The sequence below is a fragment of the Lemur catta genome, chromosome 5 (assembly GCF_020740605.2).
Source record: "Lemur catta isolate mLemCat1 chromosome 5, mLemCat1.pri, whole genome shotgun sequence".
In the NCBI taxonomy this organism is placed as follows: Eukaryota; Metazoa; Chordata; class Mammalia; order Primates; family Lemuridae; genus Lemur; species Lemur catta.
Genome location: NC_059132.1, coordinates 62395882 through 62414468, shown reverse-complemented (window position 1 = coordinate 62414468; position 18587 = coordinate 62395882). Strand labels below are relative to the sequence as shown.

General features: G+C 39.6%; 1 protein-coding gene across 5 annotated transcripts in view; it reads left to right on the top strand.

Annotated features, from left to right (window-relative positions):
- The first annotated feature begins 675 nt into the window (after nt 1–675).
- Nucleotides 676–18587, top strand: part of LOC123638344 (cytidine monophosphate-N-acetylneuraminic acid hydroxylase) — a 58515-nt gene continuing 40603 nt past the window's right edge. For 4 of the 5 annotated variants that reach the window (XM_045551916.1, XM_045551912.1, XM_045551914.1 and 1 more), the window contains exons 1-3: nt 676–1078; nt 1327–1530; nt 5303–5394. In XM_045551916.1, the coding sequence (XP_045407872.1) occupies nt 1071–1078; nt 1327–1530; nt 5303–5394 (304 nt within the window). In that variant the 5' untranslated portion in view covers nt 676–1070. Of the gene's footprint in view, nt 1079–1326; nt 1531–4132; nt 4257–5302; nt 5395–18587 lie in introns of those variants that run through there. The other variant, XM_045551917.1, reaches the window with a different exon arrangement.

The window sequence follows — 18587 nt, the reverse complement described above, 5'->3', positions numbered from 1 at the left end:
ATTTTTGGAATAATTTCAAGTCTATTGTGAACAGAATTACCAGAAATTTGGAACAGAGATGACAAGAATCTTGAGGAAATGGATCATAATTACAGGGCTATGCTTTCATAGATTTAAAACTGGAAGTAGCTTCTCTGTTATTCTCTACCTCAACATGTTTTAAAAATTATTTGTATCCCATTTAAGAAATTCACAGTACTTCTAAAAATGAAAGTGAAAATGCCACAAATGTGCTTGAGCTTCCAAATCAATTTTAACACATGAAGAGAATTTTGGCTACTTTTTCTTTGGAGTCGAACGTAAAATTAAACATGTGCCAAATTTCATATCATGGATTTGCAAAAGATATTTTGAAACCCCACTTGGCAAAAATTATATTCCATTACAAACCAGAGTTGCATTGTAAAGAGAATCTGTTTGGAAATTGGGGTTTGAGAAATGTGACGTGTAGTTTCCATGAGAAAACATGAAAACATTTGCTGTTGGAGCTTTTTGTAAATTAGTCAAATTGAGTGCAGGGGAAGGGGTAATTGCTTAAGTAGAGAGCTAGCGAAGACAGCACCATGTGAAAAGCAGTCTGCTAAGTGGTGGGCAGAGAAAACCAGAGAAGATACAGAGTGCTTTAAAAAGTGCCCGTGTGAGAGTAAACAGGGCAGTGTGCCAGGCACTGTGTAATAATGTTTTACAGAATAGGGATGCACCCTAAGAATGCTAGGCTGGACCTGGGTGGGGTGTCTTGGTTGAATGGTCAACCAAGCAGGAGATGACTCAGTTCTATTTGAACCAAGGCTGATAGGGAGTGGTGAAGGAGAGGAACTGTGTTCCTGGCAAAATGAAGTGCAAATGTGAAAGGCTGAAGCCGAGGGTGAGAACACAGTGGCTTTTGAACAGTGTCAGGCTTCTAAAAGAGCTGTGGTAGAGGGTGGAGACCAGTATCAAAGGAAATAGTGAAATGGAGTAAACATCATCTCTCTAGGCAGCCTACAGCCTCGTGGGGGCAAAGGAGCAACAGAAGGGAAAACAGCAACCGCTATTTTTTCGAATTACGCAGGGAGACAAGCCGGCACACCATGAGCAGGCAAGTAAAAGAGGTATTAGTTCTCTAGAAAAGTGAAGAGGGATGTTCAACAAGTAGGGTGTATAATTATGTCCACTTCAAGGTGGGGAGAAAGGGCACCATCAGAGGCAGCCACCAACCTGGGTACTTGGAGGGAGGGCTTAGGAAGTATTTTAATGAAAAGGGGTTTTGAGCTGTTTTGCCAAATGAGTCTCTCTTAAAACCTAACATTATTAATCTTTCCTCTCAAAATGTTTGTCTTTTCATAGCATTGAACAGAGAGCTGAGATCCTGTTGTGTCTGTCACCTGCTGAAGTTGCCAATCTGAAGGAAGGAATCAATTTCTTTCGAAATAAGAGCACCGGCAAAGACTACATCTTCTACAAGAACAAGTGCCACCTGAGGGCATGTAAGAATCTGTGCAAGCACCAAGGAGGCCTGTTCATAAAAGATATCGAGGATTTAGACGGAAGGTACAGAGAGTCCTTTGCTTTCTCACTGGTGATCCTTCTTGCAATTAGATTTGACAGGAAATGTGTGCATCTAGAAATTTTAAATGAACCAATCAGCAAATAACTTCACCTAGTAAGTTCTGTAGCTTTTGCTTTTGCTCATTTAGGACATCTCTCTGATCTCAAAATTGTGTGTTTTACTACATTTTCCTCTCTCTCATAAGAACTCTAATTTAAAATTTATTTTTAGCTTGATAAATAGTAAAACCTCTAGGTTCCACGTGTCTGTGTGTGTGTGTGGGTGTGTGCATGGGGAAGGCACACATTGAACTGGTTTTGTTTTCAAAGACCCCAGTCTCCTGTAAGTTTCCTTCTCCTTCCCTCGGAAATGTGTGTACGGGTGGAGGGGGGCACTTTTCCAAACCCTGCAGCAAAGCAGACAGAATTTTCCTGGGAGCCTAGTTGTGTTTACAAAATAAAAATGTCAAAGCCCTAACCGCTCCCACCCTGAACACTGGCTCTTCTGATCATTTCTTAGAAGAAGTAATGCTGCTGCTCCCACCCGGTATAGATAACCTCTCTCCAGTGCAGTGGCAATACCAAGACAGGATTAAATAATTTTGAGTCCTGTTTTCAATGACTGCTAGGGAGATGGTGGTACTGCCTGGCAGAGCCAGAAAGGGTTCTAGGGTGTATGCTGTCAGCCTGATTCTCAACACCAGCAATGCTGTGAGTAGTTAACCCCATCTTTCAAATTTTACATTAGCCTAACTTAATCTATGTGGTTTTAGTCATTTGGGGTTAGGTTTTTTTCTTCCTCTGTGTTGTCAATCTTATTTCTCAGGTCATTTGTGGGTAGTTTAGTGCTAGTGTACTGAGAGGGAGCTGGGTGTTTGTCCATGAGTTCCCTGCTATAACTGTATTGAAGACAGTCACCTGAGCCTAGAATGTTCTCACACCACCCGCACACAAATTTACTTCACTGCATATATAGTTTCAGGCCCCAGCCTCACATGTTATTAGAGTTTTAAATGCTAACCACTGTTGCACCTGTAGCTTGCTCAGCTTCTCAGAGAGGGCTGCCAGATTGGCAAATAAAAATACAGATGCCCAGTTAAATTTGAATTTCAGATAAACAATGAGTATATTTTTACTATAAATATTTCCACAGTAGTTAATGGGACATCTTTTTTTAGCTGGCAACTCTACCCTAAGAGAACATCTAGGTAATTTGCTGGCAGCCATTTTGATTGTCTTCCATCTGCTCAGTGGGTTCAAGGCAGGGACGCCTCAGGCATAGTTCTATCACTGGTAAACTTCTGCCAGCACTCTGGGGTGCTGAGGTTTTCTCTTCTAACTATTATTGCAGTTTTGAGACTCTGGTTTTCTTTGCTTTATTTCTCTCCTTAGTGAGCCGTTTCACACAGTGTCCACTTAGCCAGTCATTTAAGGAGGTGTCAAAGCTTAGTGGTTAAGAGCATCATTTATCTTCACAGACTTCCTGGCTTAGAAACCTGGCTCAACCACTTACCAGCTCAGTAATAATCTTGGACAAGTTTCTTAGCCTTTCTGGGCCTCCATCTTCTTATTTGTAAAATGAAGATGAAAGTATTACCTACTTTGTCAGGTTGCTGAGAGGGTTATGTGATGCCAAACACAAGAAAAAGCACTTAACAGAATGCCATATGGTGAGCACCCAGTAGATGTGGGTTACGGTTGCTATGATTATTTCCATGCCACAAGTTTCTTATGTAGCTATGTGCAGGGAATACTTAGAGGAACTCAGACTTTTTGTATCTAGTCCGCTCAACTAGATATAGTGATTGCTGTACCATCAACTAGCCTTTCTCTCTTTTATCCAAAGCCTTGGAGGTGCTTGATCCTAGTTTTACCCTACTCTGTAGACAAGCTAACTCTATTCTCTTAGCTCTCCTGCACATGAGGACCCAAGTTCTTCCAGTTTTACTGATGCAGCTCACCAAGCATTTGTATGTTGAAACTACATCCCTTTGGTAACTTATGCACTATGCTCTCACATCCACTTCTTTGACTTTGGTTCCTTCTACTTGGATTTCTTTGTAGCTATTCATGTGAAGAAACTGTCTTTTACAGTTTCCAGGTTCCAGTCAAGAACAGGGACCTATCAGTTCTATTCTACCTGCCATTCAGTCATTTTTCTTCTTGACACATAACCAAGATCAGCAAATATCTTATAACCGGTGGTTCTCATTTTTAAAGTCAAACAATTTTTCACAACCTGTTTGTGAAGTTGTTGCCTTCCTGTCTACCTGCCACCCATAAGCACATGGTTCTGCTAGTTTTCTCCTTCACAGCCAGCATACTGAATAGCTACAGTTGGAATGTTCTATCTTAATTATTGAAAGGTTGGCTACTCATTGATGAGAAAGGAGGTGTCTTAAAATAATCCTTCATAAATTGAAATGTGGAATATGCTTTTTGCCTTATCACTAGAAAAGAACATAAGAAATTCTGGATATAATAAAGCTCAGAAAATTCAGCATGATTCACTTCTATGTTAAAAGTAGATGTTTTTAGTTTTAAAAAATTTGATGTTTCTGGTTTGAGACATATTTCTTTGTAAAAAAAAAAAAAAAAAGTCCTTTAACTCTTAAAAAAAAAAAAAAACCCAAACAACAAAAACTTCACCAGAAATGCTACTAAAATAAAGAGAAGAAACGGAACTGTTTATACCTGACCTCTGACCACCCAGCCCCCTGGAAGCTCTGGTAAGAAATGTGGGAGAAAGAGCAGCCCATTTGTTCATTCTGGTTGTCATTCTGAAACAGGGCTGCTGAAGTGAAATAAAAGTACGAGACACTCAGTTAAATTTAAATTACAGATGAACAACAAATTTGCAGAATAAGTATGTCTTAAATATTGTGTGAAATATATTTAACAATCATTTGTTGTTTCTCTGAAATTCAAATTTAACCAAGCTTCCTGTATTTTATCTTGTAACTCTCGTCTGAAATCTTAAACTATAAGGAAATCTTTGACATAGGAAAATTGTAGTTGACACTATTCTAGGGGTGAAGGGTTGTAGAGTGATTGTAAATCACAGACAATGTGTTTGCCACAACATTCTTCCCTTTTATTGGCTGTAATGGGATCTCATCTAGCTTAGCTTTCATAAGAGAACCATTTCTTTTTTTTTTTTTTTTGAGACAGTCTCACTCTGTTGCCTGGGCTAGAGTGAGTGCTGTGGCGTCAGCCTAGCTACAGCAACCTCAAACTCCTGGGCTTAAGTGATCCTACTGCCTCAGCCTCCCAAGTAGCTGGGACTACAGACATGTGCCACCATGCCCAGCTAATTTTTTGTATATACATTTTTAGCTGGCCAGATAATTTATTTCTATTTTTAGTAGAGACGGGGGTCTCACTCTTGCTCAGGCTGGTCTCGAACTCCTGACCTCGAGCGATCCACCCACTTCGGCCTCCCAGAGTGCTAGGATTACAGGCGTGAGCCACCGCGCCCGGCCAAGAGAACCATTTCTTAAGACCACTTTATTCTGTTGTCTCTACTGATCTCTAACATGTGTCATTTTGTGACATGGAGTCTATCTTCATTTTTTAAATCACCTATTGATGATTAGTCTATATTTCCTTGGATATTTGGGTATTAGCTGTTAATAGTTTTTCTTTCATGTATTTTGTGTTCAACCAACTGATTTCATCATAATTTAATTTCATCATAAAATAAAGCATCTAAGCCTATTCAGTATTAATTTTTATTTTCACCATTTCATAAACCTAAATACAATTTTTCATCTAGGTCTGTTAAATGCACAAAGCACAACTGGAAATTAGATGTGAGCACCATGAAGTATATCAATCCTCCAGAAAGCTTCTGTCAAGATGAACTGGGTAAATACCATCAATATTGATTAATGTATTCTGTTATTGTTATTGGGGTTCTTCTTTTCAACTTATTTCCAATCTCACTTGAAGCTTTGGATATATTCTGATTTTAAACTGTTAGATCTCTTTTTAAACATGAGGGCACTTCAAAACATCCACGGAAAATGGAATTAAAAAATAAAAATTTTAAAATATAAGCTTTCTTTCTCAACATAAGCTTCATTACAGTCAAGACACTTTTGTAAGAAATGATACCAGCCATTTAGTCCATCCCTAAAGAACTGACGGTCCTGGGAATTTAACCATGTCAATGTAATGTTTTTTTACATTATTAACTGAAGAAAAATGGATGCCCCTTAAAGAGTGTTTAAGATCAGGAGATAAAAAGAAGTCAGAGGAAGCCAAATCAGGACTGCAAAGTGGATGACTAATGATTTGCCATAGAAACTCTCACAAAATTGTCATTGTGTCATGAGAGGAAAGAGCAAAAGCACTGTTGTGGTGAAGGACTCTCTGGTGAAGCTTTCCTGGGCATTTTTCTGCTAAAGCTTTGGCTAATTTTCTCAAAACACTCTCATAATGGGTAGATGTTATCATTTTTTGGTCCTCCAGAAAGTCAACAAGCAAAATGCCTTGAGCATCCCAGGAAACTGTTGCCATGACCTTTGCTCTTGACCAGTCCACTTTTGCTTTGACTAGAGCACTTCCACCTCTTGGTAGCCACTATTTGATTGTGCTTTGTCTTTAGGATCTTACTGGTAAAGCCGCGTTTCACCTCCTGTTACAGTTCTTGAAAGAAATGCTTCAGGATCTTGGTCCCACTTGTTTAAAATTCCCATTGAAGGCTCTGCTCTTGTCTGCAGCTGATCTGAGCACAATGATTTTGTCACCTGTGGAGTGGAAAGTTTGCTAAGCTTTAATTTTTCAGTCAGAATGGTATAAGCTGAACCAATTGAGATGTCTGTGGTGTTGGCTATTGTTTGTGCTGTTAATCAATTAGGGCATGAATCAGATGAATTTTTTTCCCTGCAAATTGATGTAGATGGTCTGCCGCTGCAGGCTTCATCTTCAACATTGTCTTGTCCCTTAAAATCAGTTATCCATTTGTAAACTGCTGATTTCTTTGGGGGCATTCTTCCCATAAACTTTTCGTAAAGCATCAATGATTTTACCATTCTTCTACCCAAGCTTACCATAAATTTGATATTTGTTCTTGTTCAATTTTAACAGAATTCTTTTGCTCTTATAGAGGTCCTTTTCAAACTGATATCTTATCCTTCTTAGTGCCTAAAACTACATCCTGTTCAGACATGTTATAACAAGTTAATGAGTTTTATTTATTTATTTATAAATTTTTGGGGTTTTTTTTCCTTTTTTTTTTTTTTTTTTTTGCCATAAGTACTTCTGGTTGAAGTATGAGTTTATTTTAATGCAAAAAAAAAAAAGAAAGAAATTCATGTATAGTTTTTTCATGATATGCATTTTCTACAAACTTTTTGAAGACCATAATTAACAGTAAAACCTAAACAGAGGAATTCTACAAAATATCCCTTCATTTTTTTTAAATGAGAAAAATCATGTTTATTTCAACATATGCCTAAATGTCATTTGGTAAATGTTAACAACACTTCATAATAATTCTTGATAAACAAGTAATAAAAGGGAACATCCTTTATGGGATACAGAGTTTGTGTGTATATGTGAAATTTAAAGTATTTTTACAAGTATTCTTTAAAAATTCATTTTAAATAGGGAATACATATGCATGTAAAATATTCAAAAGGCACAAAGTGAAGTACAGTGGAAAGTAAGTCTTCTTCCCGTCTCTGATCCTCAGTCACAAAGTTCCCACCTTAGGAACAGCCACCGTTGTTAATTAGTTTCTCGTGGGTCTTTCTGGAGACATTCTTTACACTTATAAACCTGTACATTCTTACAATCTCCCCTCCATTAGTAGAAGACTATATATGCTGTCCTATTTGCCTTTTTGTTTTTTCCTGAATGGCTCTTGAATTTAGAAAGTAAAAGAAAGATAATATTGGATATCCCTAGCCAGTGGAACGTTAGTTCAGAAGTTACTAGTGAGACTTCTATGCCTGCTTCTCTTCCATCCATTAATCTGCAGAAACAGAGGTTTCTGTTTTGTGCAAGGGCATGCAGGAGAAAAAGGAAGGAAATTGGGTAGTGAAGTTTATGGTTTGTAGGAGTTAAGCATGGGCATTGTCTGGCCTTAGACTGGGCTGGACTATCCAAGCTCAGAAAAGTACAATTGGAAAAATAATGGCATTATTTTTAAAGGAGAGATTTGGAGGATTCATGGGAAGTAGGAGATGGCCAAAAGTTAATCTCTGGCAATAAAAAGCCATTTCAGAGTCCTGGTGACCACATGTGGCACATAATTGAAAAGGAGGCCATTTTCTCCATCTCCTCTTAGAACCCAGCAATGATATGACACTCCTCAAATCTGTAGGCAGAGAATGTGAAAACTTCTAAGCCAGAGTAAGAAAGAAAGGAGAGAGCAGACACCAGGCAGTTACAGACTGGACTGTGAGCATGTGTGTGGCACCCTTTTGGGGAACTCCCAAAAATATTTTGAGGACACTTGAAAATGTGCTAATCACTAGTCATTGAAACAGTCGGGGCTCTTGCCATCATAATTTGGGCATAATAATAGACTGAAACTTTATTTTACATTCCCAATCTGGTGAGGCCAGGGAAATTGGGTTATATGTAAAAATGGAAAATACTAAATATACAACATGTGCAATACCTTGCAACAGATGATGAAATGGAAGTTTAGGTTGCAGAGCAACAGATACCTAGTCCAAGCTGAAGTCCTAGACGAGGATTTACAAAGCAAGAGGCTGAGAACTAATAGATCATTCTTAAGCTCCTCACCTTTATCAGGAACACAAAAGGGTAGAGAAGGAGATTGAAATATAACAACTTTGGAGGATTTCTTTGCAAAGTTATACTGAGAGTCTATGTTCCTTAAAAAGGGAAAGTTCTGAGGGGTACTTGTCCCTTATCTTAAGCTACACCTTTAGCTAGACTACCTGGAGAGTCTGATCTGTTTTCTCCAAGGTTGGAGGACACAGTGGATTGGTATTTGACTCTCTTCTCGGAAATCTCAAGGCTGAAAGATTTGCCAGGTGGCTATGACAGACAAGCTGAAGGAGAGGTGGTTGTGTTGGGGTCCCCCTCCCCCCAGCACTCCTAGGGTTCCTTGGGACTAAGAACAGGTAGATGTTTCTTATGGATGTAATGTGGGCCGTGGGTGAGAGACTGTGATCCTGGTGTCATCCTCAGTGTTTTCCAAAAGGGCTGCAGAGAGAAGCTGGGTATATTGCTACATTGCTAGCAGCTAAGGAAAGCATAAGTAACCAGGTAGCATAGAGACACCCAGGTGCAGAGAACTTCAGGTGGGTGTTTCCAAGAAATCGGATGGATTCTCCACATAACTCGCTAAGGTGTCCCTTAGTAAAATAAGCTTTAAGCAAAAGCCAAGCCCAGGTAGTGCTCCGTGACCAAAGAACCCTTGCTGTCCTTGATGCTCCCCCTCTCTCCTGATCCATACCTGGAGGGTCAGAAACCTTGGGTGAAGGTTTGGTTGAAGGAGTGAGAGAAGAGGAGGAATAAAAGCATTGTGTGGGATGAGACGAGAAGCTAACCATAACCATACTCTAGGGGCGAGGGGAGGCTTCAACTTTTACTCAAATTCAGAATTTTGATGACTATGTGGAACCAAATGTTTTAACTGAAGCAAGACTATTTATCAACTAACAGTAACTATAGTGACCAAACATTTCCATTTCCATCCAGGGGCAGGAGATGAAGTAACTTTACTAAATACATAAAACAATGCTGTAAGATCTCATCCCTTGAGTTGTGTTTGTGCCACATAACAATTACTTGATATGAGGTAAAGACAAAATACAAGAAATTCTTGATTTCTCCAACATTTTCCCTTCCTATTTCCCAGAGATTCTTCAATTTTTACTCTGTTTTAATGGATTTCTTTTTTTGCAAAGACAACACTTTCTTGTTATGTATTCTGTATCATTTATATTATTATGGTTTTTAATTGACACATTATATATATTTATGGGATACAGAGTGATTTTGATAGATGTATATAATGTGCAATGATCAAATCAAGGTAATTAGCATATTCACCACCTTAAACATTTATCATTTTTTTAAAGATTCAAAATCTTCTCTCTTCTAGCTATTTGAATATATACAATAAGTTATTGTTAACTATAGTCACCCTGCTGTGGAGAACACTGGACCTTATTCCTACTATGTAGCTGTACTTTTGTATCAAAATATACCTTCATATATTCATTAATTTTCTTGGCAAATATTTACTGAGACCTTACCATGTGCAAACATGCTGGGTATTAAGAGATACAAAGATGGGAAAGATAGAGTCCGTATAAAAGGGATGACTTTGACATGAAGTGGTGGCTGAGACAAATATGTAAATAACAAGAACAAGGGATGTTATGATAGGTTTCATAAGAGAGATATGGTATACTGTGGAATAGTGGCTCTGATATTTTATCTGTGAAGATACACAAAGTAGTCTATGTTCATGGGCACGAGCCTCTCAACTATTTGATGAAATGTCACAATTTTGGTTGAAAAGTAAAGCACAGATAAGAAGCTAGAGTTTCTGTTCTATTCTCAGTATCGCTGGCTCCACCTCTACTCTGCTCCCTTTTACTCAAGAAAGCCTATAGCAATATGAGTAAGAAAGGCTTGGTCACAGGGACCAGGACATAAACTTGTCTCTGTTCTAACTTAGTAAAATATAGTTATCAGTGTAACAAGGTACTCGTGACAATCCTTGAAACTGACAGCCACTCAACTGTGTGATGGCCACACTGTGTGTCAGAATGACTGCTATAGGAATTAAAAAACATAGATTTAATCTGTTGGGGGAATCACAGAAGACTTCATGCCACAGATGGCATTTGTGTCGGGTTTTGAAATACGGACAGAGTTTCAACAGGCAGAGAAGAGAAAGAAGGGCATTCCCGGGAGAGGGACCAGCTCGGGCAGTGTGCTGTGTGGCCAAATGTGTAGTTCAGTTGGCTGGACTGTAGGGCATGTGCATCGAAGTAGTAAAACACAAGACTGCACAGGTACGTTGCAAAGAGGGTCTTGAATGCTAGTCTAGGAATTAAGACCAAATCCAGCATTTTATTAAGTGTGTGCCAGATACGGTGTTCAATATTTTGTATGAATTATTTCATGTTACCCTCACACTGACCCTACAATGTGGTGATGGGGAGTCAGCGACGAAAAATCATTTTCTTAGCACATTTATCAACCCTCCTGCCTCTGTGGCTATGCAGTCTCCCCAGCCTCCTGTTACAGTGGAGGAACTGACCTTGCTCCCAAGCCTAGCCCTGCCCCTGCACACTGGATCCCATTTCCTCAAGGACTTCACTCCTGCAATTGCCCCTTCTCCCTCCTGCATCATTCATTTCATCCTTGTTTACTAGCGTGCACGTGTGAACACACACCACACCCACACCCCCCTCCACACACAGGCGCTAGTGTTCATAGAAGCCCTTACTAGACCTCCCACTCCTCTTAAGTTATGCTCCCATTTCTCTAACACTTCAAACAGCCAAACCCTTTGAAACAGGTGTGTACACTCACCGTCTGCTCCTTCTCTTCCTACTGTCTCTCACTTGAGCTTCTGTTGCCACCACTCCACGAGAACTGCTTCTGCTGGGGTCAGCGGTGCTCTCCGTGAGGCTAAATCAGCTGTCACTTTTCCATCGTAATCTTACTCAAACTCCCAGCAGCATGTAGCACAGCGGCCCACTCTCTCGTCCTTGATGTGCTTCCTTTTCTTGGCATCTGGGAAGCCAGACTCTCTGATTCGTTTCTATTTGCTGCTGTCACAAACGGCCACAAACTAGCCTGCTGCAAAGCAATGTAAATTTATTCTGTTACTGTTCTGTAGGTCAGAAATTCAACACGGGCTCAAATTACGGTGTTGGCAAGGCTGCATTCCTTTCTGAAGTCTCCGGGGAGAAGACGTTCCTCGCCTTCTCCAGCTTACAGAGGCTCCCTTTTTCCATTCTCAGAGCCGGCAGCATTGCATTTCCCTGACCGTCCTTCTGTCACACCTCCCTCCTTTTGTCCCTCTTCTGTGTCTTTCTGCCACTTTTAAGGGCCCTAGTGATTACATTGGGCTGCCCAGATAATGCAGGATAACTTGCCCATTTTATAGCCACCTGATTAGCAAGCTTAATCTCATCTGCAACTTTAGTTCCCCTTTGCCATGTAGCCTGACTTGTTCACAGTTCCCAGGGATTAGGATGTAGACATCTTTGGGGGCCATTATTCTATCTACCATACTCTCCTGATTTGTATTCCTACCACACGTAGCCACTTCTTCTCAGTCTCCTTGGCTGACTCATCCCCTGATAGGTTAATGAATGTTGGAATGCCATTGAACTGCATCCTGAATTCTCCTTATCTGAACTCTAAGTGATACTCTAAGGCTGTGGCCTGTGGAGATGGGCCATGCATCATCGCCTGAGTGCTGCACCATACCCACACCACCTGCAACACCCACCCCAACATCCCCAGTCCATGGAAAAATTGTCTTCCATGAAACTGGTCCCTGGTGCCAAAAAGGTTGGGGACTGCTGCTGTAAGTGATCACATCTAATCCCACACCTCTAAACACCATCTTTATGCAGAAGATGATTCCAAAAACTTTACCTCTAGCTTTGACTCCATCCCTGAGCTCCAGACTCTGATATCCAATTGCTTATTCAGCATTTTAATGTGAATTTCTAATAGGCATTGCAAGCAAACAGCCTAAATAGAACTCAGAATGCCCAACCTCAACTTATCCTCAAAACTGTTCTTCCTCCAGCCTTCCAGCTCTGTGAATGGCACCACATTCACACAACTGAACAAAACCGGGGAGTCATCCTTGCGTCTTCTCTGTCCTTAAACGCCCCCATCCAAACGCATTAATCAACCGTGTTGCCTCTAGGCCCAAACACCTTGTGAGCCTGCTCCTCTCCCTCTGCACTCCCTCCATCCAAGTCCAGGTCACTGTCACCTTTTGGCTTTACAGCCGGCCTCCCTGCTTCTGCGCCTGCTTTCTCCAGTCCCTCTGTTTGCAGCACTCATAGTCTGACCTTTTAAAAATCCAAATCAATTCACATTATCTCCCTACTAGAAGCCCTCCAGGGGCTTCCTGTCATACTTAAGAATATGTACACCCTTTGGCTCAGCAATTCTACAACCAAGACCATATTCCAAGGAAATAATCACTGATGTGTCAAAAGATATAGCTGTAAGAATGTCCATTCACAGCAATACTGTTTACAAAAGAGAAATATTAGAAGTAAATTAAACATTAGAAATTAATCTGGTATATCTTAAAACTGATGCTATTGAAGAAATTAAAATAAGAAACGAATATTTTGATATACAAAGCAAAAAAGCAAGTTATAACCATTATATAAAGAATCATACATGCATAAGCACATGTGGGTGATACAAGGGCAGCCTTACATTACCTGTGAAAGTAGCTGAGCTGGGGGCTTCCTAGGCTGTACCTCCCGATTGTAGGCTTTGAATATTCTACTTCTACATTTTTTTCAGGCTCAAATTATTGTGACCATGTTATATGGGTATGACCACTCTCACCTATGTGTCTCTCTGACACCAACTCCAAATGACTTTTTTTTTTTTTTTTTTTTGAGACAGACTCTCGCTTTGTTGCCCTAGCTAGAGTGAGTGCCGTGGCGTCAGCCTAGCTCACAGCAACCTCAAACTCCTGGGCTTAAACGATCCTACTGCCTCAGTCTCCCGAGTAGCTGGGACTACAGGCATGCACCACCATGCCTGGCTAATTTTCTTCTATTATATATATTTTAGCCAGATAATTTTCTTTCTATTTTTAGTAGAGACGGGGTCTCGCTCTTGCTCAGGCTGGTCTCGAACTCCTGACCCTGAGTGATCCACCCGCCTCGGCCTCCCAGAGTGCTAGGATTACAGGCATAAGCCACTGCGCCCGGCCCAAATGACTTTTTATTACTGTTTTTAGAGATAGGTTCTCGCTCTATAGCCCAGAGTTCAGGGTGTGGTTCACTGTAGCCTCAAACTCCTGAGCTCAGGCAACCCTCCTGCCTTAGCCTCCTGAGTAGCTGAGACTATAGGCATGCACCACCAGCCCAGCTAATTTTTCTCATTTTTTGTAGAGATAGGGTCTCACTGTGTTGCCCAGGCTAGTCTTGAACTCCTGGCCTCAAGCAATCCTCCTGCCTCAGCCTCACAAAGTGCTGGGATTATAGGCATGAGCCACTATGCCCAGCCTCAAATGACTTTCTTTTTTTTTTTTGAGACAGGGTCTTGCTCTGTCACCCCAGCTGGAGTGCAGTGGCATCATTATAGCTCACTGCAACCTCAAACTCCTAGGTTCAAGATATCCTTCTGCCTCAGCCTTGCAAGTAGCTGGGACTGCAGGCATGTCTCACCAAGCCCAGCTAATTTTTCTATGTTTTGTAGAGATAGGGTCTTGCTCTTTCTCAGCTAGTCTTAAACTCCTGGCCTCAAGTGATCCTCCGGCCTGGGCCTCCCAAAGTGCTAGGATTACAAGCATGAGTCATTAAATGACTTTTAAAACAAGTATTTCCTGCATAAGCATTCTGCCAATTTTCCTATGAACGGAAGTGTCAAAAACAAAAGAAGTGTCAGTTATTGAGGTGCATGTCCTTTTTATTCACGCCAAGAAAATAGAATGCTACTCTGGGGAGAGTTACTAATTGTTTTGACTACAAGTTCATCCTCCCTCCACCTTTCAGAAAGGATACACGGACCACTAGCTATTTTCTCCAGTAAACTCTACCCCAAGTCTGTTGACCCAGCCTGGGAAGCCTGTAGACTGCCTTGTTACTAGGAGCTGGTTATGTGTGCACTACAAATACTGTTACATTTATTTGGCATAAAACTGATAAGAAGCATAGGTTTGGGCTTGGCTCACGCCTGTAATCCTAGCACTTGGGCAGGCCAAGGCAGGAGGATCACTTGAGGTCAGGAGTTTGAGACCAGCCTGAGCAATAGCCAGACCCTGTCTCTACAAAAATTAGAAAAAATTAGCTTGGTGTGGTGGCGTGCCCCTGTGGTCCCAGCTACTTGGGAGGCTGAGGCAGGAGAATCACTGGAGCCCAGGAGTTTGAGGTTGCTGTGAGCTATGACGATGCCACTGCACTCTAGCTGGGGCAACAGAGGGAGACCCTGTCTTAAAAATAAATAAATACATAGATAGATAGAATCATAGGTTTGGACATAAACACTGTTAGTTTGTGTAAGTGAAAGACTAATAGGTTATCAACCTTATGAATATCTAACCAAGAACTTTACAGCTGCTTAGGGGCTGTTATGAAAACCCCTAAGTCTTTTGGACAAGACCTGTGGAGAGACACTGTAACAAAGCGTTAAGAGTGAAGACAAAAGGGCCTGCTGGTCTGGGTTCAGATCCTGGCTCCAACACACAGTCCAGGAATTCTGGGCTAATTATTCAATCTCTTTGTGCTTTGGTTTCCCCCAGCGTACTGGAGATAATATTGTTAGTAGCCATCTCACAACAACTGGGTTATTGTAAGAATTTTGAACTAACCAATGAGCACACATGTGCACAGAGGGAAGTAAAACTCAGTGGAAGGCAATGGGGGGGGGAGGGGAAAGAAGGGGAGTGGAGTGAACCAACCTAATGGGTACTATGAACCCTATTTGGCTGACAGGAACACCTATAGCCAGGACTCAAGCATTACAAAAACAATCCATGTAACCCAAAACATTTGTACCCCCTTAATATTTTGAAATTTTAAAAAAATTGCAAAAAAAAAAAAATAAAGTTAGTGCCTGTCAAATTCTTGGTACTTGGAACACAAAGTATAATGATTTATTTGTATAGTATGCCTCAAGTAATCTACATCCCCTGAGACTGAGATGATTATGTGTTTTTTTTTTCTCTCTGTTCTATTAATGTGATGTATTACATCGTTTGGTTTTCTAATATTGAACCAGTCGTGCATCTTTCAAATGTTGAACCAGCCTGGCATAAACTCTACATGGTCATTATGTATAACTCTTTTTTATATTGCTAAATTGTATTTTATAATATTTTGTTAAGGATTTTTACACCTATATTCCTATGAAATATTAGTCTGTAGTTTCTTTTCTTGAGTTGGGAAGTGATTCCTCCACTTGTTTATTGGAAAAGTTTGTGAAGGATTGGTACTAATGGTACAAATTCTTCTTTAAACCTTTGGCCAAATTTACCATTAAAACCATCTGGGCCTGAGCTTATCTTTGTGGGAAGTTTTTATGATTGCTAGCTTAATCCCTTTACTTATTTTATGTATGCTCATCTGTTTCTTCTTGGGTCCGTTTTGTTATTTTGTGTCTTTCTAGGAATTTACATCTCATCTGCGTTAGCTAATTTGTTGGAGTACAATTGTTCTTAGTATTCTCTTATAATCCTTTTTATTTATGTAAGATCAATAGTAGTGTCTCTTCTTTCATTCTTGATTTTAGTAATTTAGTAATCTCTTTTTTTCTTGATTAGTCTCACTAAAGGTTTGCCAATTTGTTGATCTTTTCAAAGAACCAACTTTTGTTTTTATTGATTTTCTCTCTTGTTTTTCTATTTTTGATTTCACTTATTTCTGTTCTAATTTTTCATTACTTCCTTTTGCTTGCCTTGGGTTTCATTTGCTCTTATTTTTCTAGTTTTTTAAGGTGGAGGGTTAGGATTTTTATTTGAGATCTTTCTGCTTTTGTTTTAATATAGAAAGTTTACAGATATAAACCTTCTGTTTATATCTGTTATCTGTAACAGATATAAACAGTGTTTCGGCTGCATTCCATAGGTTTTGGCATATTGTGTTTCAGTTTTCACTTGTTTCACAGTATTTTCTAATTTGTCTTATGATGTCTTCCTTAATCAATTTGTTATTTAGATGTGTACTGTTTAATTTCTACATATTTGTGAATTTCCCACTTTCTTCTATTGATACCTAATTTCATTTTATTATGTTCAGAGAACATACTTTATATGATTCTGATCTTTTAAAATTTATTGAAACTTGTTTTATGGCCTATGCTAGAGATATTCCACATGCACTTGAGAAGAATGTGTATTCTGATGTTGTGGGCTGGAGTGTTCTGTGTTTTTTGCCATTGTACTTAAAAAGTACAGCTCATAGAGCAAAAAAAAAATTAATAAAGAATTAAAAATATTGATGAATATGACTTTACAAATACTAAAGATTTCTGCTTAATGAAGGACACCATGAAAAAAAATCAGAAGACATAATGACATTCTGAGAGATTCCCAAATAAAAAGGAAAGAAAGAACATGAACTAGCATTTTATAGAAGAGACCGAAAGGCTGTTAAGCATATGAAGATACTTATTGAACTCATTTAAATCAGAAAGCCACAAGTGAAGAAGGTGTCACTTTACATCTTTTTGACTGATCAAAAGGTAGAAAATAAGATGATGCCAAATGTTGTCAGGACTTAGAAATCCTCATGCATGTGGTGGGAATGTGGCTGGTGCAGCCATGCTGGAGAGCAGCCTGACAGTGAGTAGTCAGATGAAATGTTTTTTTTTTTGCTGTTGTTGTTTTTTGGGTTTTTTTTTTAGAGTGAGGTCTTGCTATGTTGTCCAGGCTGGACTTGACCTCCTGCGCTCTTACCTCAGCCTCCTGAGGGCTGAGACTATAGGTGTACACCTGGCTGCTGGTGAGGTTTATGAACATAGCAGGATCCATAAATCCCACTTGTTCATATGGACCTTTATGGTAATTGCTGCAGAACAATGATTAAGAGTTATAATAGCTTCTCAGCCTTTTGGCTAAGATTAAGTGAAGAGTTACAGACTCTTATTTTTTTCTGCATTGCTTGAGAGAGAAAATTATGAAGAAAGAAAATCCTTAGGAATAGATATCAGTGCAAGAGTTTTCTGAGGGTCTCCCATAATACCATTGTATTTTCTTGCTGATTTTTCTGGTATTAAATGTATGGGTTTGTTTGTTTGCCCTATAATAAATTTTCTTTTTAATTCTATTCATTCCTTTAAGTATAAAATAATTACCTAATAATGCTATTATTTATTAAATGACTGCTGTGTACCAGGCATAATGCTAGATACTTTATATTATCTCATTTAATCTCCACAACAACTCTATGGAGTGTATGTATCATAATTCTATTTACAGATTGAAAGTGGAGGCTCAAGATACGTCTAATAAGCTATGGTTGCTGCTAAGAAGCAGTAGAATTAGGATTCCAACCCAGACATTTCCAAAGTCAGCACTTTTTATGATACTAATTTCCAGCAATCATATAACCTATGAATAACAATAATATGTATCTTTATTATACCACTTATATTTTCAGGAACATAATTAAATAATAGCTATATCAAACATCCTTTTTGTATTCCTGATTTTATTAAGAAAGCCATTTGTTAGAAAAATTAGCTGGGTGTCATGGCACATACCTGTAGTCCCAGCTACTTGGGAGGCTGAGGCAGGAGGATGGCTTGAGCCCAGGAGTTTGAGGTTGCTGTGAGCTATGATGATGCCACTGCACTCTACCTGGGGTCACAGAGTGACACTGTGTCTCAAAACAAACAAAAATGAAAGCTGTTTGTGTTTCACCATTAAATAAGCTAATAGCTATTACTAAGAAAAATGTTTTTATTAAATTTCTTGAGCAATATTTAAAAGGTATTTAAAATAAAGCGATCGTCGTGTACACAGCACCCAGCTTAAGACTTAAAACAACAGATCTTTATGAACCTTTCCTTGATCATATTATATATTGCCCCATCTACCTCTCAGAGGTAATCACTTTTAGGACTTTGGGGTTTCAAGACAGCTGTTCTTTCCTCCCCCCCAGCTTTATTAAGATATAATTGATCGACAAATAAAAATTGTATACAGAAACTCCTCAACTTACAATGGGCTTAAGTCCTGATAAACTCATTAGAAGTCAGTCAAAATGCATTTAACATACCTACCCTACTGCACATCCCAGTTTAGCCTCGCCTAACCTACAGGTGTTCACTTACATAGAGCTGCAGCTGGGCAAAATCATCTGGCAACACAGAGCCCTGCAGCGCCTCCCTTGCTGAGCCTCGCG